The 23,356-nt window shown below is 41.5% G+C and overlaps 1 protein-coding gene across 1 annotated transcript in view; it reads right to left on the bottom strand.

Annotated features, from left to right (window-relative positions):
* xylt1 (xylosyltransferase I) overlaps positions 1-22,584 on the bottom strand; it is an 80,646-nt gene extending 58,062 nt beyond the window's left edge. The window contains exon 1 of the mRNA XM_004538933.5: positions 22,220-22,584. Within this exon, the coding sequence (XP_004538990.1) occupies positions 22,220-22,498 (279 nt within the window). The 5' untranslated portion in view covers positions 22,499-22,584. The remainder of the gene's footprint in view (positions 1-22,219) is intronic.
* Positions 22,585-23,356: the final 772 nt, after the last annotated feature.

The raw sequence follows: 23,356 nt of genomic DNA, 5'->3' as shown, positions 1-23,356 counted from the left end.
GATCGGACAAAACGGTGGTTCAAAAAAACAAACCACATATATAAAGACACCTATTTGATTTGGCAAATGCATGCCGGCAAATGTGTGCTGTTATGACCCAACCTGTGGGTAAAGACAATATCCTTTCTTATTTTGTCTCGTCTTATTTGTCGCTAACATGTTGTTTTGGTTGTCACGTTCCACGGGATAAAAGCGATCGATTGTTGTGGCCGATGCGGATAATGACACCTGAGCCCACAATGGTCAGGACAGCGGTTTTCCTGTTAGGTACTGTGTGTGCCGTGTTACACTTCAGCTTACCCTCCATTTTTCTCTTTCAGACTCTCACACACCCACAGATGAGCTTCTTCACACTGAAATCTGCTGTTTATTACAGGCGTGACAGCTTAAGTGGAGTGTAGCCCCACAGCCATTGTAACAGTATCACCAATAACTACCAGTCCCGACCCTGCTGCTGCTGCTGTAAAGTTGAGCAGAGCACCACACACCTAACAGTCAACAGGAGATTTGAGGTTGTGGTAAGTGATGATGACAGAAATTATGTAAAGCCTCCTCCAGCTGACATGAGTTTTGGGGAGAAATTGAGAGAACGGGGAAAAAACTACCCTCCTACTGTTGTAACCATCTCTTGTTAGATTGAAACAAATGACCTGGTGATGTTGTTGTGGCGCACAGCAGTGAAATAGATGCTTTCTGAGCAAACACTCCATGCGTGGATTACACAGTGCAGGGCTGAGTGCTGGAGTGTGGCGCACAAGTGTTGGGGGGTAATTTACTTTCATTTCAGCTTGCTTGAAAATGTAAACTGAAACTGCTGTTCATTTGCAAGCGATTATTGCCCAATAGATTAGATATAACATCCTTTTCGGAGCAGAAGTTTTGCATTGTTCAAACTTTTATCGAATCCAGCTCTCAGAATTGATTGCAATTGAAAATAAAGTGAGTTCTTATTGGCCAAACAGTGCGAGGATGCACGCGGGTGTAATGTTGTCAGAGCACATGGAAATTACCGTAGCTGTGCAAGTCAATGACGATTGTGAAGCCTCCGCATTAGAGATGCTGCGCCTGACTTGCTCTTTTTTTCCACCCAGTGCTGAAATTAATGCATGCCACATGGTGTTATTTCCACGGATCACTTCAAAGGGAAGTAGAATCAAAGATCTTGTACTTTATGGAAGCACACTGGCATCAGAGGCTTACTGATACTCGCCTTTTTCATCTTTGTTCCATGGAGTCCGCTTATCAGCCTCTTGTCAACATGTCACTTAGTCATCCTTAACTAACACCAATCTTGGTACCAGCTGTCCTTTCTTCCTTCTCCTCCCTTCCTCCTCTTGGGCTGCCTCTCGTTGTTCATGCCATCTCTCTCCCCCCGTGTTGACAATCGAGACATTACCATCGCTGTCATCTGCTCTAAGACGCGACCCGTGCAGTCCAACAACAACACCTGTATGGTCCCATCCTGTCCAGCACAGCAGAAAAAGGCGGGGCCCATATGGAGGGAGCTTTCTCACAGAGGGAATGTATCCTGGATGGCAGTGGGGACAGTAGCTAGATGATGCTTATAGACCGGTGACTGTTGTGCTGTAATGATGTGGAAACGTAAGCTGCTTAAACTGCAAGGTGGGACTATTTTCTTGATGCTCGTAGCATTCTGTCTCCTTTCTTTTCATTTTTATTTCAGAGTTTTCTCAGGAAGTTTAAAGAACAGAACATCACTCATATCAGATGAGTTACAGCCTATTCAGTTGATTTTTTCATGACACCTTAACCCCTTCTGAATCTGCAGCATCCTTCTTTTTTGTATGCACCACTGAAACTTCTCTCCATACGCTCCACCAGTTAATACTGAGACAACAACAGCTCACTGTGTTGTCATTAAAGACCAATGTTCCCATGCAGCAGTGATAAAAGAGGAGAAGAGCAGAAATCAGACAGTATATGAGCTTGCGCCTCTTAATCTCTCCTCCTCCGGCTCAGCCTAACTGACATTTTCTTAATTTATTCCTCTCAGGATTCCAACATTTTAATTAGGTCACTCCAAATCTCCTCCCACGCAGCGTTATTCCGAAAAACTTTTTTATTTCATCATATTTGTCATTTGCCTGCTTCTTCTCTCATTCTCTCTCTTTTCATTTCCTTTTTCGTACTTGTCAGTTTTGCTCAGTGGGTTATCTCACTAATGATGTACGGTAGTTTTCCGACCTGCTCCTGCCAAAAGTAAATACAGCAGAGGTAAATACATAATTGAATCGTGGAAATACATTTTTAAAAAGTGGGTTTAAATAAAGAAATGTCTTCTCGGTATTTATGTATTAGAAAAAAATGTAAAGATTAGTGGAAATAAATAGTGGAAGTGCTTCTGTCAACTTTAAAATGGCTATGGTCTGTGCTGTATATGTGCTTATATATGTTAATGTAGGTTAGTGTCTGCAGTGTGTGTGGAGGCGTGACATCATATTTTGCATAAGTGTCTCCTTGAGACCTTATACAAAGTTCCTATGGCTCCCTGCACTATGCACACCTCTGTGTGTGTGTGTAGTTGTACTCTGAGAGTTTTTTTGTTCTCTACTATAAGAGAAAATATGTTCTGTATAATCTGTAAGTTGTTTCTGAGTGTGGCAGGAGTTCTGGCTTATCTCCAGCCTCAATGGAAACAAGAGGAAATTACTTTTCTGCAAAGCATCAGACAAGGCAAAATCCTTACCACGTTTTCCAGTGGCGCAGCAGGACATACACTGCGACTTAAGTGCTTTGCTGAAGGGGCCTAACACAGAACAGAAACAGTTCTCTTCTGGTTGCAATTCCCTTTAATGATCAGTCAGTAGGAGTAAGTGCCCTAAAACACCACGCTGACAGATGACTGTTTGGTATGGTGACTGTTAGGTCGTGGTAAAATGTCTCCATGCGACCGTCACTAGTAGTTTTGGTAGCGTGTACGGCTGTTTTGTCTATTGCCACTCATGTTTCGGCTGATGTTTTGGTCGAGTGATATGATGCATGGCACATAAGTCAATAAACTGTAATTAGGAACTGCAAAGAAAGAGATGAGAGATGTTATAATCATAACCACATGAAAGCAGTTTTAAACTGGTTTCGACATTCAATCTGTGAATGTCCACACCAGATATGGGTCCCTCCATTGAGGTCATTAAGAATTTTTAATGCAGTAAACACGCTAGTGTAACATGATGCTAAGAGATGGACCAAAAGCTTAAAAAAGTCAGTATGGAATTCCACGCTGAGAGTCAGGAGGACAGAGGACTTGTTTGGGACTTACCTCTTCTGTCCAGCTAGCTAGCTAGTGAATAATTAGATTATTGATCTAGTAATGATTTGTTGATTGTGAATATTAAAATCCAACTTGGGCTTGATGGCCTTTTGATACTCCTTTCTTATCTCGTTTCTGAGTATCAGGGTCATATCACTCACGCTACACTTAATGTAACTGAAATGCTGCATTTTCAAGCAGAGAAAGGTGAATTAACCTCCCAGGACCTGGCATCACATTTTGGGATGCCTGGACCAAAATACGTAATTTTTCTCTACAAGGTCCTGATATCCGCTTACGAGGACATTATACTGTCACTGTTCTATCAAAATTTAAAATGAATGTCCTCATATGTGGATCTCATTTTTCTCAGAAACAAAAATTCGGTAAAAAAAAATAAAAATCTAGTAATTCTTTGTTTTTAAATTCATCAGGTCCCAATCAACCCAAATAGCAAAGAAAAATCAAAAATGCATGCCATGAAAGAGTTCGGGTCTTAGGAGGTTAAATATAAAAACTCATTTAGTTGACCCACTAAGGAAGTTCTTTTGGGTCTTGTATTCCTTACAGTTGTATTCTCGCTCTCAGGAAAAAACATAAGGACTGACTGCACTGTGAGACTTTGGATTTAAGAATTTCCTGGCTTAGTTTTGTCTGCTGCTTCTTTTCCTGTTATGGAGTTGGGATGTAGCCAGGGGAAATTCAAGTCTTCCATATCCACTTGCACACTTGTAGTTACGAAAAGACACAGACATCTGTACACTCAGCCACACAGATAAATAAATATACACCTGATATTACCATGAAAACAACGTTTTAAATTACTAACTAAGTAGAAATACTTTAATCGTTTTGCAGAGTTTGTTTGGTCGATTCTGGTACTCTGATATAGAGACACAGTCCTCTAGAGGAATGCCTGCCACATCCTGATCTACCACAGTCCAACCACCACCAATCAGACTTTCCTACCACAACTCGGAGCACTTCAAACTGTTACGCTGTTGACTGCGCTCAGTGCTGATCCATAAGAATGAAACAGAGCTACAAGGCCCAAAGATTGCTAATACATGACCTTCTAAGAGAGATAAGCTGAGAAAGCCTGCTCTATCTTCACCACACAGTGAGGGCTATAAAGGCTGAGCTCTAGCCTTGTTGTCTCATGTGCTTGAGGGTTCAGCTAAAGCAGCTCTTTGCAGCTCGAATTGTGTCTCTGCACTCCATTTCGAAGAGATTCTGCCAGACAAGTAATTATGTGGTTAGCCTTGGCAAGTGGTGGGGGATAGCTGATTCTTGGTACAACTGAAGGACCAGAAGCCGAAGGCTCCGCTAGCCAGCTACAGTGATGCACTGTGTGGCAAACCGAAACCAGTCGGGAGCTACACTCCCTCTTTCCGAGAGGAAACTGTTTAAAGAGCCACACAGAGTCTCCTGTGTGCATGTGTGTGTGAATGCGATGCAGCGAGTACTTTTACTTAAGAGTGCAGGGATAGCCTAGGTTCACTGGGTTCAGCCACACTATGAATCTAAAGACTGCTTTGTATGCATGTGTTGGGTGTTTGTATGTGTTCAGGGGATTAGATTTAAGAGTTCCAAACTCTAAAAAAGCACAAAGAAAAATCTGTCACTTACTGACCAAATCACTGGCCACTATCCTCCCTAAGCAGACACAAACATAATTTGGATTAACCCACAGACCTTTGCATTGTTGTTTGGGGCATTTATTGCCCTCCAACAAAATCAAGTCACTTAAAATACACTGAAAAACAACAGGAGCTGACCCAAAGTGCTTCCCAGTAGTCCAGCATACAGAAGTATACAAGTGTACAAAAACACAGTGAACAGAAACAGTGATAAGACTGAACAGAGTGCCAAAAAATATCAAAGACCAAAATGTGCAAACATTGCCTTTATCCACTGTATTGTGGAGAGATTTAATGATTCTATTACCATGCAAAACAAATTCTAATAGAAAGTGACAGATCTAGCCTAATGCCTACTAGTACATACGGAAACCATATGGGCTTGTCATCATAGTAAAGACAGCTTCTGCTGCTCTAATCACTCTGACATAGCAGATGCACAGACTGAGGCATTATTGGCAAAATTAAAGCTTCTTCCCCCTTTTTCACATCGTGAAACAGCTGTCCAAAATTTGAGAGTGTAAGCTGGAGAGAAATAAGAGAACAAGGGAGAGTGGGAAAGAGAAAGAGAGTGCAATGAGGAAGGGAGCAATGGTCCAAAGTCATACCCCAGAGCGAGTCAGATAAGATACCCCAGAGCTGAGGATTAAGTTTTTGATCCAGATTTTAGTCTGGATTTGGAGCTTTTTCCGCAAGCTGGGTCCATCTGAAAGTCAGGGTTTGCTCAGCGATGTCATGTTGTTTATGTGCGTATTTGTAGGAAACAAAGCGACAGAAGAACGTGTTTACGGCTCATGGTCGCTTGGTATTCAGAGTACATCGCAGCCGGTGCCAACCACAGTAGAAGCAGTTAGCCAGTCCGGCAGTATCAATTTGTCAACATATCCCAGCAAAAATCCTCTAGGGCCCCTGGGAGCCAAAGCAGGGTATTGGTATGAGCGTAGAGTGCCTGGGGTGACCCAGCAGGCACTAAATACACACAGCTGTACACTGATATGGAAAGCAGCAAAATATGCACATATCACAATGGCTACATACTAATTGTGACAAGTGTGTGGCAAATATACATATTTAGCCCCATTTACCATATTTACTAGCATTACAACAAAAATATACACACAGCTGCAGCGTTATATTAACAGCTGCTATAGGAAAGGGTCAAAGACAGTGCATGGCACGCAGCCTGTGTCCTCTGAATCACGAGTCAGCTGGAGGCTGAGACGACATGCAGAGCATGACATGAACACACACACATAGACACACACAGACACACACGAACATATCAAGACAGGACTAAAGCTTTCCCTGACCTCTGACGTTCAACGCTGCATCCACCTACCCACATACACCCTTAAAGAGCGCATACTCAGGGGTATGATAAATTCACAAACTCTCATCCATTAAACATAATAAGGTGCAGGTTTTCTGCACATGATATATATAGTATGCAGCACACACTGACAGGCCTTACAAGTAACAAACAGTGAGATCTCGGGCATCTCTCTGACGCTTACCACACAGTGCATTTATAATTTACTGTGGTGGGGCGTGGTCTGCGGTGCCGTGCAGGGAGGGCGGACGCACCTGCACGGCATCCTTAATCACGCCCGCCTAGTTAAAAACACGGGGACTGAGGGGTTTGGGGGTGTTGTGGTGTGGTGAGATGTAAATAAAGATGACTCTGAACGTTGCTCCGTGGTCCCGCCGTGTCTTATTCACGCCACATTTACTGTGCATGTACTTTCTCTGGGATGTTCTTACTCTTCCTATTGGGCACGGAAAAAGATATAACTGAGGAATGCAGCGACCTATAACATGCTGTCGCTTTATTATGTTGAAGAAACTGCAAAAAGCAATTTGTTCTCACATTTGTTGTGGAAAGCTAACTCACTCTTTGCATTTATGCAAATTACATAAATTAGGGTGGAATAACCTAACTAGGTTTCACTTTTTTGATGACTGCATTGTCACCAGGTGGGATAAACTGCACCTAAAAGACAGAAACCACTGCAGTGCACTGCATCTACCTGTAAGTCACGGCCACACACCTAATACTGCAACTTTTATTGCGTGAGATGTAAAAGTACTTCCTTTCACAGTTGGTATTAAGGGCTATATATATATATTAGCTATAGAGAGCAAAACTACAACTGCCTTGGTTGTAAGCATACTTTTTAATGTTGTATTGGTGGACATCTAAGAGGATTACCTTACTTTTTTTGAGCCAGCGAAAAGTGGCCACTCCAGAAACTGTAGTTTCTGTAGCACTTCCATTCATTTTTCAGCCCTGGAGGTCCTGTTCAAACTACAGCTTAATTTCAAGGTCCTCTTACCTACATATTCTGCTGCTTTTTGACAATATTAAGCAATCCTTATTAGCAGATGGCGCTTGGTATAATGGAAAATTTGAGCATTAAAATCTCCATGACCTAAATGAGCAGCCTCCATCTGCTGATAAGGAACATGCTAGAGGGGATCATGTGAAGTAGTAGCAGATAAAGTCTCACTTGTTGCTCTCGTCTTAAAATTGCCTGTGTCAAGGCAGCAGGGGGAAAAAAGTGGACTTAGACATCAAAGATCTGACAAAGAGCCATTCTTGCAACATCCTTGCACCAAATCCCAGAAAATGACATAATGCATTTGTGGACATGGACTACCATAAACACCAACAAAACACAAACAAGGATGATCAAAACCAGGATGGCAATTTACAAGGAATATTTGACATTTTTGGAAGATCTGCTTGTGAATTTTCTTGCTCTTGAGTTATAAAAAGAAAAGATTAAGCAGACTGTATACTGGGAGAAACAGAAAGCCAGGCTTTATTCAGAGGTAACAAAATCCTTCACTCATAAACATGCTATTATCTATTTAGCACATATGACAATTTTGACATTTTTGGTTAAACAGGATTGTGCAGGAATAATTTCAGTTAAAGCAATGTAATACTCACAGAAGGTCTAGCAAAAAACGCACAATAATTTAGAGAAGCTAATAATCCTGCTTATTAATCTCCCTCACTGCCACTGGACATAATGCCAGGGAAAATATAGTTCTATGCCTTTGATTGTTCTTTGTACCTTACAGCAACACACTCACATCAGGCAAATAGCTACCAACTCATTACACTCCCCCTCTATTGCTGTTAAATTGCAGTCATTTGTGTCTTTTAGGCAAATAGACTTGAGTGCTAAGCAAGCAGACATGCCCTGGCTGAAATATAATTGCCTTGACCAAATCTCTTTCTCAGCAGTTAAGAAAATTATATCTGCACAGTCTATATACCTCTGGAGCAAATGTGCACGAGCCTAATATGAATAAACACACCAACTTGGTCACACGCTGAAAATCATCCATCCAATGTATACGCCAGGATTGGTGTACTTCCTTTTAAGCCCCACAGAAGCTCTGCCCAGACCTCTAAAAAAAAGAGGTATCATCTATACACCAATTAAACTGAGAATTGTCTAAAATTGTTCTTGTAGGCCTAGTTGCCACGGCAATTAAGCAAAGAAACTTGAGGACAAAGAAAAAAAAGAAGAAAATCTCAGGCTGGCTATTTGGAGGGGCATGCGAGAGGAAAAAAGAGCAGCATTGTTCTCTGTTTGAGCTCATACACACAAACACTAGCAGAGTGCTGACACCAATAAGCAGTCAATGATTTTCCTAATGGTTCTCCTCTATGGAAAGCCAATTCTCCTGAGGATGCTTAAAACACTGAAAGCCATGTGTAAACTCTACTCCTGCTCAAACACAGATATAAACACAAACACACGCAAGTCTAAAACCTGCCTTGGCAAATTCTCAACCTCCGTTTAACTTCTCTTTTTCTCCTTTACAACAAAGTGCATGTGTATGGATTAACCTTTCCTCTCCCTTTCTTTTGATATGCAGGCATACCCAGTCTTTCACCTTTAGCAAACTCCCTGTAACGGCCATTGCAGGAAACACAGAGGCCGTTATACATGAAGTATAACTCATACACGTGAGCTTGGGTCTTGAGAGTGAAAAACATGCAACACTTGAGCTAATTGTTAAGTGCTATTGTGAAAAAATGACCAAGCTTCCCTGTTTACTGAAATAGAATCATGAATGCTTTATGTAGTATGTATCCAAAATGTGTTTGATATTACGCTTGCACAATCACACTTCCTAATTAACTTCTCTTCCTTTGCCCCCTGTTTCCTGCTCACACATATACATGTTTTTTTTTGTACAGTGTAATTTCTCTATACCTCTGAGGCCCTGTATCCAATGAAGTAGAACAGAAACTGGAAGTATAGCTGGAGACAGATGAGAAGGGTGAGTAGTGGAGAGCACAAAGTGAGGGAAAGTAAAAGCGAGAGGAAATGGGAATAAAATAAGTGGAACGAGAGCAATCGACAAGAAAGAGAGTCTAGTGAAAGAGCAGGTCAACTCAGGCGGTGGCAGTGTGGAAGCGTCTACGGAGCGTTGCTGATGTGATGGCATGATGATGATGGTGTTGATGATTCACCGCTGGTAGGAAATCAGAGAGAAGAACGTATTATTATCACGCAGCTCAATTACACCGCAATTTCTCCCCGGCAGCGACAGCCTCTGCAGGGCTCCTCATTGAAGCTGATTTGGGAGGCCTGCGGCGTCTGGAGGACCAGAGAACGACTCAGCAGTGCGGTAAGACATCCCCACTTGAGAAGGGAGAAGAAGAGGAGGCAGGAGAGGACGACCGGGGAGTGAAAGAGTGGTATGAAGAGACTGAGCGAGTATTTAAGGAGAATGGTGAAAAATATGGGAGCGTCTGCGTCGAAATCTCATGAGCTCTGCACTTAAAGTGTTCGGCAGAGTGGAAGCAGGCAGGAAGGACAGACAGGATCTAAATGCGCTGCTGATGGAGAAAACACCTGTTCAGTAATGGGTACCAGCTCTCCGGCTGTTCCCGGTGCTTTAATATGAATACTGAAGAGCAGCTATTCAGGTGGTGCTTTATAATTTTATTTACTCCCAAAGCGTGTGTATGTTATGCATGAGCCAAGGGAGAAAGCAGAATGATGAAAACCTTTGTGTCCATGCAGTAGGGGTGTGTACGTCTGTGAGAGGCAGATTGCATGTGTGAGTGTTTTTTGTGATTCAGGACAGAGACCATTTTAATGATTTTATGCATTCTGCTGTTGCGTGCCTTTAGCACAGAAGGGACACTGAAGAGTGTGTGGGAGTGTGTATGCACATGTAGGCATTTTATGTAGGTGTTTGCATCTACTGGTGCATCCCTGCTGTCTCTAGTGTACCTGAGAATTTCCTGTACAGTGGCTACCCGACAGCAAGGGCAGCTTCAGCTGAACTGTTACAATTGACTTCATGGTGAGGGATTACTTAATATGACCTTGGCAATAAACTCTCCCGCATAACATGTCATGATCACGATTATGATTTGTTCTTTCAAACATCGCCGCACTTTACGATTTTATCACAGGAGATAACCTCTTTATGTTAGTGTAATCTGAGCACATTAATTTTAATCTAACATATCCTTAATGTATCTTTAATGCTGCTTTTCTAAATATTTATTTGTAAGAGATTAATTAAACCACTCTGTGCAATCTAAATAATGTTCAGAATATTGTTGAATTAATACAACTAGGGCTTCAACCAAACATTTGACTATCCAGCAACTCCTTTGTGGATTTTAATTTTAAGTTTTAGTGTTACTTGCTCTTGTTCTTAATTACTACAGACTTTCATATCTAGATTTAACTCCTTTTCAAATGCCTTTAACTGTTTTTTAATCCCTCTGCTTTGTAATGACTGTTCTCCAATTTGTGACTAAATGTGACTCAGTTACCCCCATCACACCATATTTGACTATTTTTCAACAATTTTTATTCTTGACTGCTTGATACAATCAACTTGATTTCCAACACAGCAGGTTTTCAGGTTTCAGCTCTGTTGAATGTATGACTCTACCTGCAACCTGCCACGGGCCAAACCATAACTAGCTGGTCAATGCAGTTAAACAGGAAATGGTATTTACCTTAGGAGCTGTTGGAGACCAAACTCAAGCTTAAACCGGGACACTCGTGAGGAGAGAAAAAACTCACACAAATAATAGTCCTAGTTCGGTTTTTGTTATGTTTATGATCTCGTGTTGATTTTATAGTTCTCCTCCTTCAGGTTTCTTAGTCTTTAACCATTCTGGCCATTCCAGTTTTCTGTCTTCCTGCTTCAAAGTGTGCTGTTTGTTACTGTGTTTGGCATTTCCTGTTTTATTTTGTTAATCATAATACTTCCTGTCTTTGTCTCATTCATTTCTCTAATTCCCTAATTGTGTCCTAATTACTCTGGCTTGCTTAGCTTTGTGTTTCTTATTCTGTCGTTTGTGTCTTTGTTTGTCAAGCATTCAAGAGCAAAGAAAATTTTAAAGCAAGAGAAAAAAATAAAAAAGACTGATTTGGGGTAGGAAGCACAGTGTTGTGGTGCACTATTGCCTCATAGAAAGAAAAGAAAGTGTACTTTATTGATCCCCGTGGGGAAATTCCTCTCTGCATTTAACCCATTCACTCAGCAGTGGGCAGCCATTGGGTGCCCGGGGAGCAGTGTGTAGGGACGGTACTTTCCATCCATTTTGTGTGGAGTTTGCATGTTCGCCCAATTTCTGCGTGGATTCTTTGCGGGTGCTTGTGCTTTCTCCCACAGTCCAAAGACATGCAGGGGGTTAGATTAATTGGTAATTCTAAATCGAATGAAGGTTTGAAGGGTTATCTGTCTCTATTTGTGTCTTATCTGTCTCTGTCGCTGCCACAAATTAGCTATCTGTCTAGAATGTACCCTACTTTTGGCCCTACAACAGTTGTTATAGGCTCCAGCTCCCCCACAACTCCCCCACAAGGGGAAGAATACATGAATGGATACATATTATACTGATACTTATAGGTGAATTTAAATCATACTTTTGCATTATTTTGCAAATAATGTGATGTTGTTCTTTAATATTCACCTGCTTGCATTTTTATTATTTAAAGTAAACCAGGTAGGTGACTGCCCCATTGCATGCATGGAGCTTGCATGCTAGAATTTTATCCATGGTTAATACAAAGAAATATCCTAATGGAACAACTTATCAGTCAGAGTGAAGAAGTAAACCAGTGGAGTCACACCAAGTCAGTTGTGTTGAAACATCAAGCTGAGATTATTCTTTCAAACATCTTCCTCAGTCTAATCCCAAATCAGAGCTCTTATTATATATTTACGGTTGATAAAACCTGCTGATCACTGTCTTGGCACCAGATTTCCACTAAATCTAAGATTTTACCAACAGAGAGAAAAATTACAGACCTGAACCCTGAAGGAGTGGAGACTATTTGGGCTCAGGTTAGTTTCCAGAAACGGTCTCCAACCACAGAAGTCTATGCCAGTGGGACTCAAGCTACACTAACAAGCCTTCAAACCAAACCGGGTTCCCCAGAGGATTACGCTGGGATTTGAGTCGACATCGGATTTGTAGAAGGGATGAGACGTTCATCTTTTCTTTTTTCCATCCAACATTTCTTCTTCCAGTTTTCTTCTGTCTTACATATCTGTCTTTCTTTCTCTGCATGTCTCTATCTCTCTTTTCTTTCCCCTCTGACTTTCTCTCTTAATCACGCAGACAAGTCTTCTGGGCTGTTGGCATTCAGCTCCAGTTGTGAGAAGAAGAAAAAAAAGATGAGGAGGAAGAGGAATAAAAGCACTGCTGTCAGTTCTTCTTCTCTTGCTCTACGGGACTGGAAGGACAAAAGCTTTCCCTGACAGACCGGATAGCCCTATCTCTACCCAGCCATCATGTCTTTACCCTGTGTCTTCACCACACCGCCATGTGCTCTTTTCTCTTTCTGTCATCCTCCCTCCCTCTGTCTTACTACAATAACACAGTACATGGAGATTAGTGTATGGCATGTTGAGGAGGAAATAGCAAGGCGCTGGCTCATTGTCAGTGTCATTAGTACGTGTGGGCATGATTACATGTTAATGTATTTGCATTTTACATGTGGACCAGTGTGTTGCATGTTGCTGCAACGATTTAAGGGAAGTGGACAGTCTGTCATGTGCTTCCTCATTGACAAGACTGTCATCCTAAGTAAGATGTGACCATTAGGGTTAAAAGAGGAACAATCTCCATACTGTTTAATGAGCCACAGCAAAAGCTCATTCATGGTGAATGCTGCAGGGTATCCAACAGAGATGCTACATATGCAGTGTGCAGTGTCATCAAGGCCAAAACATCAGCAAGAAAAGAGACGTGAGTGCCAGTACAGAAAATCTGACCTGCAGTTTCTCATCATGTCTACTTGACAGCCTACACCAGGAGGAAAGCAAATCACTTACTGTATGTTCCTTTAGAAAAAAGATAAAGATTACTTGAGTTTGTGTTTTAGCAGAAACCAGCTGCAGAGTTGCAGAAATGAGTTGTTAAATCAATCAAAAACTGAACTCAAACAGTTTGTGTGCACCGGTGGCAGAGATGATTTTTATATTTAAAAAAAAATAGTGGGTGATAATTTCTCACAGCGTTTAGTCTTTTAATGGCCAATTTTCTTCAAGCTGAATGTAAAATAGGCTTTTTAACATCAAATCAGAAAGACTAAGATAGCGCTTATGACCTCAGGATCTGTCATCATCGAGTTTATTTTCTCAGACAGCACTGCTTCAGAGATGCTCACACCTGTTTTTATTAATCAGCAAATTGCCAATCAACCATGATCGTGTAAAAAAATTGGCAGAATATTTCTCAGTTACATCTAAGACTCTCACGAGATTTGTAATTTATTAAGCGTTAGTAAATGAAAATCAACAGGACTGCGCTTGAGTTTTGCTAATCTCTGATTACTGTGCATGGTAATATGTATTACTTTTGTTTAACTGAGCTTCAAACATCTAGCTTTGTCAGACTGATTGTTCATTGTTTGTTAAAAAACATTTTTACATATGGAATCTGAGTTTTTCAGTGGGTGGCATTCATCTCTTTACTGTTTACACAAAAAATAAACGCTCTTTTTAAAGGGATAACCCTGAAACTCAAAAACAGCAAGATTAAAAAAAAAAACAAAAAACTGGTATAATAATCCCTCCATATGGCGAGGTTCTAGTCCAAACCAGTGTTTGTGCGTGTATGTGTGCATTTATATTCAGCCTTTAAACTCTGTGCTAAATATTAACATGGATACCCGATTTTAGATAAATCTAATTTCACCCCCCCCCCCCAAAGTTCGTCTCTCTGTCTCTCCCTCCCTTAAGGCTGTCTGCTAAGCCTCTTACCTGTGGGATTATTGGCAACGCTACGTATTTTATAGCTTTATTCATCTGGATGATGCGTTATTAATGTGTTGGGGATAGAGCTGGGCGATATGAGATTTTTTCATATCACGATATGTTTTTTTCATTTCAGGCGATAACGATATCTATCACGATATAAGCCAAATAACTATATTTGTAAGATTTAAATGTGCCGTTGCTCACAAGTAAAATGTGAAATAATCAGCAGCTTGTTTTTATTTAAATATTTATTTCCCATAATAAGTTCAACAGGGTAGATGTACTTAAGGAACATGAGACTTTTTCAGATAAATAAAGGCAAATATTGCAAACTATACAAAAGGCAGCCGCTAAAGCGTTTAAGTTTCAAAATAGAACAAACAAAACAGACTAAATTGTCAATTCCACTTAGAAACAAAATATTAATTCTAAAAATAAATCTTAGTTTGTTTTACAGAAGAACAGACAAAACTGACTAACTTTTGTCAATATCAAATAAACTGAGAACTAAAAGGAAATTCTCAATCTCTCCTTGTTGTATAGCTGAGCTTTTCAAACAGTTTTAACAGTTACTTTAGTCTGACAAAAGCCGAATGACGAATTAGCGCTTCCAGTCAGAGACTGAGGCTACGTCCACACGTACACGGGTATTTTTGAAAACGGAGATTTTCCGTTTTCGTTTTAAAAAATAATCCCGTCCACACATAAAGGCAGAAATGAAGGAAAACGCTGCTATGAACATGCCAAAGCAGCAGGTGGCGCTAGATTCCTAACCGTGCAGAAATATTGGCCAATCAGAAGTCTAGAAGCCTCGGTGGGAAAAAGTAAACAAAGCTGCGGCATAGAAGCAGAACCGAGTCGTATGTGTGGAGGGACAGTAACTGTGTGTATATGTAAGCATTTAAACACTGCAGAGAGTAGAATTAACAGTAACAGTATTGTAGAAATTCATTTCACCGAAACAATAACGTGGCGCACAGTGTGACGCATGCACCAGTTTATTGTATTTCCAGACTTGCTTTCGGCACAATTTACAGTGCACGCTACTCTGTTTTTTGTCAGACTTGAAATAGCCGAAATACCTTCCCACTACGGAACTTCTATGGCTCTTCCGTTCGACAATCTCTCCGGCATTGGAACCATTATCTGTTTTCTCTTTGGTTACGCTCGGTTGATTTTTCTAGTCGGCGCACTCATTTCCTCCATTACGCGCTGGCTGCTTCCCAAACAAACACACGTGCGGCTTGGCACTTGTGCTGTACGTAACAAGTCACGCGACGTGACGCTGCGGCTGTGATTGGTTCGGCTCTGCGCTACTTAATTTGGATTGGCTGACCTTTTTTTTTTTTTTAAGAGGACAAGAGCGGCGAGGTCTATCGCGATAGCTTAATTTCTCTATCGAGTAAAAGTTATATCGCGATACATATCGTTATCGTTCTATCGCCCAGCTCTAGTTGGGGAATGAAACCATCTGTAACGACAGGCAACGGATGATGGGAGGATGAAGGGCAGGGTGGGTGACGGAGAGGTGGGGTGGGGTATGTCACACTGAGGCAGGAGAGTTGGCTGGTCTGAAGTTGTGGTGTGTAGTGATTTCTGTGTATGCAAATGTCGGGTTGACGCAGAGCTGTAATGAGTGATAATAGTGAGCTTTGTTTGAGTTGACGTGGCGGAAGCACCATGAACAGTAGTTATGAGCTTTGATTGTGCAGTTTTACAGATGAGGCAAACAAAGGCATCAAGCAGAGCACATCTCACACAGAAACACATCCATATACAGAGTCTAATGTGTTGGCACATTACTCTGAGAGTGCACTGAGAGACACCGAAGCTGATTTTCTTTCAACTTTATCCCTTTCAAATTTATGGGAAAACCTGCATAAACGAGTGAACAAACATAACCAACACAACGGCATCTACACAGGACACAAAGACTCACAAAGCACTTTAGGACTGGAGAAAGCTTTTGTAGTTCAAATAGCTTTTGGAGGAAGTTCACACTTTTTGTGTGTGCACTGCAGGAAAAAGGAACTATCAGCAAAAGAACAACCTGATGGAGTGTACTGTAATACATATGGATTTAAGTGCGCTTGACCTGATGCAACATCAACAACTCCCATATTTCTTTTAAAAAAATGTAAAAGTTAGCTGAGGTACTATAAAAACACTTGGGAAGCAATTGTGTAAACAACAGATAGCTGGGTAGCACATGTAGAAATGGACTGACAGTAAATCCAGTTTATATTTAGCTTTCATGCAGCTGAGAAAATGCATGGGCTTGAATTGTTATTAAAAAAAAAAGACTTGATTATAAGGTTCACAGAAATAATATATACAGAAATAATAAAAAAATAAAAAGTGAATTAAATAAATAAATAAGAGGCAGGTTGTCCATAGTTTTGGACTTTCTAGGGCAAAAGCCAGGTCCCCTTTGTCACTGACTTCATGTCATTGCTGTGGTTGTAGTTATTACTATGCCACCCATTAGCTAACTAACTAATAAGTTGCAGATGCAAATGCAATATGAAAAAAAATATCAATGACAGGTATATAGTTCTTAGGGGTTTACCGCAGTTGGTGTTAACCCTCATGGACTCCCCAAAATTCAGCCCGATTTTGGAGTGACACGTTTGACAGTTTTTCGGTAAACGGGAGAATAACATTTAGATTCTCATTCCTCTTGTCCAGAAAAACAGTCATTAAGGAAAAAGCTGCGAAGCTTGTCTGATAAGCATCTGCCTTGTCATTACGGACGTTAACCTCATCAGTTCGATTTTTCATTAATTTTTGATTGAATAAAATGTCAGCGTCGTCATCTTGCATGGAGATCGACCATCATCTCCAACCAACAGAACAAAAGAAACATCATTCTTACGCTTAAATTTGAGAAAATGAAAATAAATAAAAGAAATGCACTTGCATAAATTTGTTGATCTATTAAACAATTATCAAAATTATTGCTGCTGATTCCGGTTTTTTTTTTGTAAACTATAGTAGAAACCTACCGGACAGTGAGTTAATTTCATGATGCTGTTAGCCCTTTGAACTGTTAAATAATTAATTAATGGAACACGCTTGATGCTCATCTCCTAAGCAAGAGTCAAGATGACTGACAGGACTGTGTGAGTCATTCTTCTCTGTGTTCTGCTCCTGATAAGTATGTTTCTCATGCTGTGACACCTGTTGAATAGTTAAATGGCTGTTCCTCCTTTGCACAATGTCAGTGGAGAAGAGGAAGACAAGGGAGCGAATGGTGCAAACTGATTACACTGAAAAAGCTTCCAATACATGCATAATGTGTGCTAGGAAGAGTGTTAAACAGGGAAATATCTGTGCTGTGGATTCTATGAAACTTTCAGTCTCCATGCTACAGAGCACATAATCAAAGTTTTAGGATGCCACACTGACACTGACATTTTTGCCTTTTAGTAGGCTCAGCTTAGTGAAATAACATGACAGGGTTTTAAGAGTATTGCATTATGATAATGATAAAATGTTTTTTCCGTTGCTGGAAGAAGCACCGGTGTCACGTATACAAATTACACTTCAACATCAAAGTGTCTTGGGTTTTCGATGTGTCTCTTTCAAGTCTGAGGTGCACACTTCCTCCCTTAGATCTGAATATGTTCCCACCTCTCTCTGTGACTAAAGGCACTTAAAAAAAGAAACTCCCTGTGTGTAAAAGCACAACCACAGTTGGATGCACTGACGGGCAGGCTGTGCTTTACTTTTGCCTCATTACAGGTTTAACAAAATAACACTTTATTGATGTAATGATTGAGACGTTTGAATTTTTAAATCACACAGTGCATCTTCATGGACTGTAATTATGTACGTTCAAAGGTCTGTTTAAAACAGAATAGCTCGCACTCTACAACGATTTACTTTAGGGGAGTGCCAATTTAACTGACAATTACCACTGTGAAAATGGCTTTGACAGGATACAAAACCCAGCACTGACAGTGACTGGTGCATGAAGTAGCGCCGGGGCAAGTGATACTGCCAGGAAGGCAACGTGAGAAAGCACTGAATTTAAAAATGGAAGAAGGTGAACAAGCAGCTTTTATCACAAAGTGAACAAAAGACTTTCAGGGAAGGACAAATGAATATTTTGACCCTAAACTCATAATACAATCACACTTTTGTATTACTTCACAGTGATTTACAGTGCATGCCCGAAGTGTCACAGTCAAAAATCAAATTTGCATGAATGACAATTAACATGTGAATGAATGTAAAAGGTGTACCCTGCCTCTCGCCCTATGACAGCTGGGATAGGCTCCAGCGCCCCCCGCGACCCTGAAAAGGATAAGCGGAAGCGAATGGATGGAATGGATGGATGGATGAATGTAAACACAGCACACAGTCTAATCTTTAACTCTCTCTGCAGACTTGCCAGTTCTTTACTGCTTCACTTGGGGGGATTTAAGCCAACATTACTGTCAGTTAGGTGAGCGGCTGTATCTTAATCTATTATTTGTTTCACCGTGGTGTAAATCTGAGCTGCTCTTTCATGTTACACTTTTTAAAAAGCTTTTTATCATTATTTTCCAGTGTTTGCTAGCAAAAGGGGGCACAAGAAGCACAAGCAGTGGACATTTCTTGGAAAAAAAAAATGAACATTTGCTCATAAATATAGACAACATTAGCACAAATGCAATCGTTTATCCTGTCTGCTCTTTAAACTACAGCACTACATGTATATGTACATTCAAAAAGGGAAATTTGAAAACAAAAAAATGACGCACACTCTGTGTGTAGCTATAAATTTCTAAGTGCATGTGGGTGTTTGTGGGGAACTGTTTCCCTGCACGCACACAACATTTTGGGTGTTTGTTGAGCGTGCTGGTGTGTATGTGTGTCAGTGTGAGTCAGCAGTGTGATCACGGACACAGTGTTGGTTGTGGTGGTGGTAGTTGGAGGATAGATGGTAGCAACAATGGATTTTAACAAAGCTCCTAAATATGACAAATCTAAGGTGTACATGTGAGGCGGTGTGCATGATGGCAAGATGAACGTTGGTCCCAGCATGACTAGAGAAAAAATGTTTCCATTTTAAACTTGATGTTAATTCTGACACTCTTTAAATCCATTTTAATGACAATAAAATATTGATATTCAAGCAAAGTGTGGCCAAGGATGTGAACACCTAGAGATACAGCTCACAGGACAGCAATCGGAAGCTTCCTCCCAAAAATTTTTCCCTAATTTGAGAGCAAAACTTGTGTTTTGCTCCGACTCAGAACTAACAAGGCCTTGTCAATCACAAACAATTTGATTAACATATCTGCTGTTTTTTGCTTCTTTGAAGAAATTGGATATACACCAAAGCCAAATGTGTCTCTGTATTGAATATCTTTATATTACAATAAAATTTATAATAATTTGAGGTTAAGCACATCATATATCATCACCACACTGTGGAAACATGTTGAAAAAACAGTAAAAAGACATCTCCAGATGGTTTGTAATGCCATATTTGCTATTGGAAACCATTAGGAAAACTCAGCACAATGGAAAAAGTGTACATCAGTGGTAATGTTACGTGTCTTACCATGACTAATGGGAAAACTCTTTACAACACGTGTGAGGTGGACACCCGCTGGGCACATGGGGATGATGATAGTATATGACTAGTGCAGCAGATGGAAAGAAACCGCTGACGACCAGATGTGAAGCCAGACTCTTTTCAGAGCTTTCCTCAGTCTGCTGCTGAAGGTAGATTGGTTTAATTCTGGCACATTAACAGTTTTTCACATCTATCACCAGCACCGCCTTAATAAGCACCTATTAATAATAATCATGATACTAATTCTTGTAATAAACCGATGTCAGGCAAAACAAGACAGACTAATTAATACGTGCAGAACTTTTTGGTCATGAATCTTTAACAGGTAGCCACAGCGTGCGTGAAAAGACAAATTCAGAGCTGACATAATATCACTCGTGATTAAATCCAGTTATTTGTGAAGGAAAGCCGTGGTGTCTGTTGGACTAGAAAAGAAAATGTCTACACTCTCGAGCAGAATTTCCCTGAAGAGACACGACAGGAAACAACCACTAATGACAACTGTAGCTCCTGCCTGCTGGGATGACACATCCAAAGCTATGCATAATGTTTCCATCCAACACAAGTTATCACATAGAAATTCTTCTATTGTCATACTGTAGCTTGTGGCTCATTCTATTCTGGATCAAAATGCTGCTATCCCCTCTCTCTGATGTGGTGACTCATATAGCATCAGTTAGCAGGTAATTATGCATCAGCCTTAGGCTGGACAACTCTGCCATGCCAAGCCACATACACAAAAACACACACACAAACCAGCCACAAGGCGAAAAAAAAAATGCAGCGATTAACCAGTGTATGTGGCCGAGAGCACCAGTTGAATTTATGAATCCGGGGGGGCCACCAAAGTGGAGAGAGCAAGCAGAAATCCGACAGGCATGGAGCAAGTGCGCTCATAGGCTGTACTGACTGGATACAGGCTGACTGTATGTGCTTTAACAGTCATATACATCTGGCAGATTGTTTTTAAAGCAGCGAGGAAAAAAAAGGTCTTGACACCCAACTGTTACTCTTATGTCATACATGTACAACACATTAAAATAGATATAAAACCATAAAGCGTTAGAAGATAAACTCACTAAGAAGGACCACTGTCTACACAGGAGTTATGCAGGGATATTTCATTAGAGGATTCTCTGTCAAAAAATAGAATACTGACTCAAATATAACCTTGCTTCGGCGTGACTTTGCATTGCGGAGATGCCGGCAGGTGGAACTCAGTGTCCCACCACATGAAGCGAGTGAATCACTAGAAAATCTGCGGAGGAGACAGATGATACAGTGCACGGCTCTGAGAGACTGGCTGTCACACAGTGTATCAAACTACATCAAAGCCTGTTATCTACTGGTTGCATGGTGGATGAGGAGTGGGCTACACATGAATGACTGGCAGCTTTATGAAGGGAAACTACTGCACACTTGCCAGGAACAACGGTGTCCAACTTTTTCAGGGCAACCTAGCTGCTTGACAAGAACCCCAGTCAGAAGCTCGGTTTTCGAGAATGTAATCTGATACATCAGGTTGTGAAAATTAATCAAACGATGTGTGGAAGAACTGTGGAACCGTTCAGTATGTTAGCCTCTGGCAAAAAATGTCATTTTGTGGAACCTGCAAATAAATATTTGGATTTGTAGAAGCCAGTTTTTTTTAAAGATTTTCAAAGAGTCAAACGTGAAATTAGATTCTCTAAATGACTGTAAATGGGTACACTCCCACAGGCAATAACTTAACTTGATTTAGTATTATTGATTTATTCATATTGTTTTGAAGATGTTCATTATGCTGGTCTGGGAGTTTGTTTCGGCTCCACGTCTGTCTTGTGCTTCGTGATTCACGCTGCCACAACCAATAAAACTGTTCCTGTTTTCACAAACAGGCTCTCTGTACACTCCAAAACTACTTTGCAAATTAGGTTATGTTTCTATTTGGCCTGCTGAGACAGTGCTGCTGAGCCATGCAGCAACTGTAGTTGACTTGAAATACCAAACAGAGCATGACAGGTATAGGCTACAACCTCAGCCACTGACTCTGCTATTAAAACAGCCTTATTTAGAGAAGGATTTACCCCTCTGTGCTATTATTCCACACTGGAGAGAGCAGCGTGTGTGCGGGCTGACTCCAGATTTCATACTCAGCTTTGGCATTTCAAACTCAAGTCTGGACACGAGTGCGTTCATTTAAACGGACGTTCAAACGGTGCAGTGTGGCTCCAGACCAAAGCGAGCATCCAGCCGAGGATGCCAGTCTCCCAGCACTGGTAGAGTAAAAAAAAAGGGCTCGCTTTGCATCTGACATCCTATCATTTCCTTGCGAGACAGCCTTTGCTCTACTGACAACAATTCAAACACTCATTTGGGCCCTGCCGTGTGCGTGGAGATGTTTGACCTGCCTGCCAACCCCATTCATCCCCGGCGAGACAGTCTTTTTTTCGCGGGGGATACGATATGAATACATCGGCAGCGCCTCTGTCTTACCGGCTGCTGTGTGTGGCGAGACCCCCCTCTCCCAGGCGGAGGGAGATGCTGCCGCTGCTTGTCCCCGTGCTGGAAATAGTGGCTGCCAGCGGCTTTGTTGCCCGCGACCCGGTCCCTCTTCTCCCGCACGTTTGACCCTCCGTTTTCTCTTTCTTCCCCGGAGTCGAGGGTGCTGAAGTTCCACACAATCAGCGTCTGCACCAGCAGCACCGTGAGGGCAGCTATGAGCGCGGACCGCGACCGTCGGGCCAGCCTGCGAGCACACAAGCCGCCGACCATCTTCGCACCGGGCTGCACGGAGCTGGAGGACCGTCTGTGGCTCTGCGCAGCGCGACGGGAGGAAAGAGTGGAAGTAGAGGGAGGACGAGGAGGAGGAGGAGGTCGTGGTGGAGAAGGAGGGAGGGAGTCTCGGTTTTACGGCGGCTGAGGCGAGGAGAAGCGTCGAGAAGGAGACACAGGGCCACCGTGTGGTGAAACTCGGTGAGCTTTCCAGCAGCAGAGGATGCTCCCGGCATCTGTACGGCTGTCTCTGCTGTTCACTGTCCGTGAGAGGAACTGAAGTCTCATTTTTCATCTTTTAAAGGAATTCAGGTAATGACCAAATAGCTACCTGCAAATGTTTGAAATGGCCGATGTCACTATCATTAGAGGGCAGAAAACAGCCGTATTAGTAAGGCTTAAATGGGTTCTTGTCAGACACTGGCAGCTTTTATCTAATGCACCCCAGTGGAATTTTTTAGGGCCTTTCTGGGTTTTAGAAAGATTATCTCCTTTGCACTACATTTGCTGCAGCCCAGCTGGGATCCAATAGGAAAATTACATTTGTCCTCCCCCATGTGCTACAGCTGAATAATGAAGCTGGTGATTTGCCCCCAGTCCAAAATGAAATATAATTTTCATTATGGGGGCTGGTCATCTGGTCAACTGTCCTTTTAACCAATAGACCCACCTGCTGTTCACACTAATCTTTCACCCAGTAAGATCTGGAAGAGTGCTGGAGATGGTGGCTGCCCCGAGAAGAAAATGTACAGTTTGGACTTTATGACGATATTAGAAATTCATAAAGTCTAGCACAGATTTATGCTTTTAGTACTGGCTGTGTGATTATGTCCACACAGCCACTTTTTGTTTTTTTAT

The sequence above is a fragment of the Maylandia zebra genome, linkage group LG6 (assembly GCF_041146795.1).
Source record: "Maylandia zebra isolate NMK-2024a linkage group LG6, Mzebra_GT3a, whole genome shotgun sequence".
Classification (NCBI taxonomy): Eukaryota; Metazoa; Chordata; class Actinopteri; order Cichliformes; family Cichlidae; genus Maylandia; species Maylandia zebra.
Note: the sequence above shows the minus strand (reverse complement) of the source record. Positions and strands in the feature narration are given on the sequence as shown.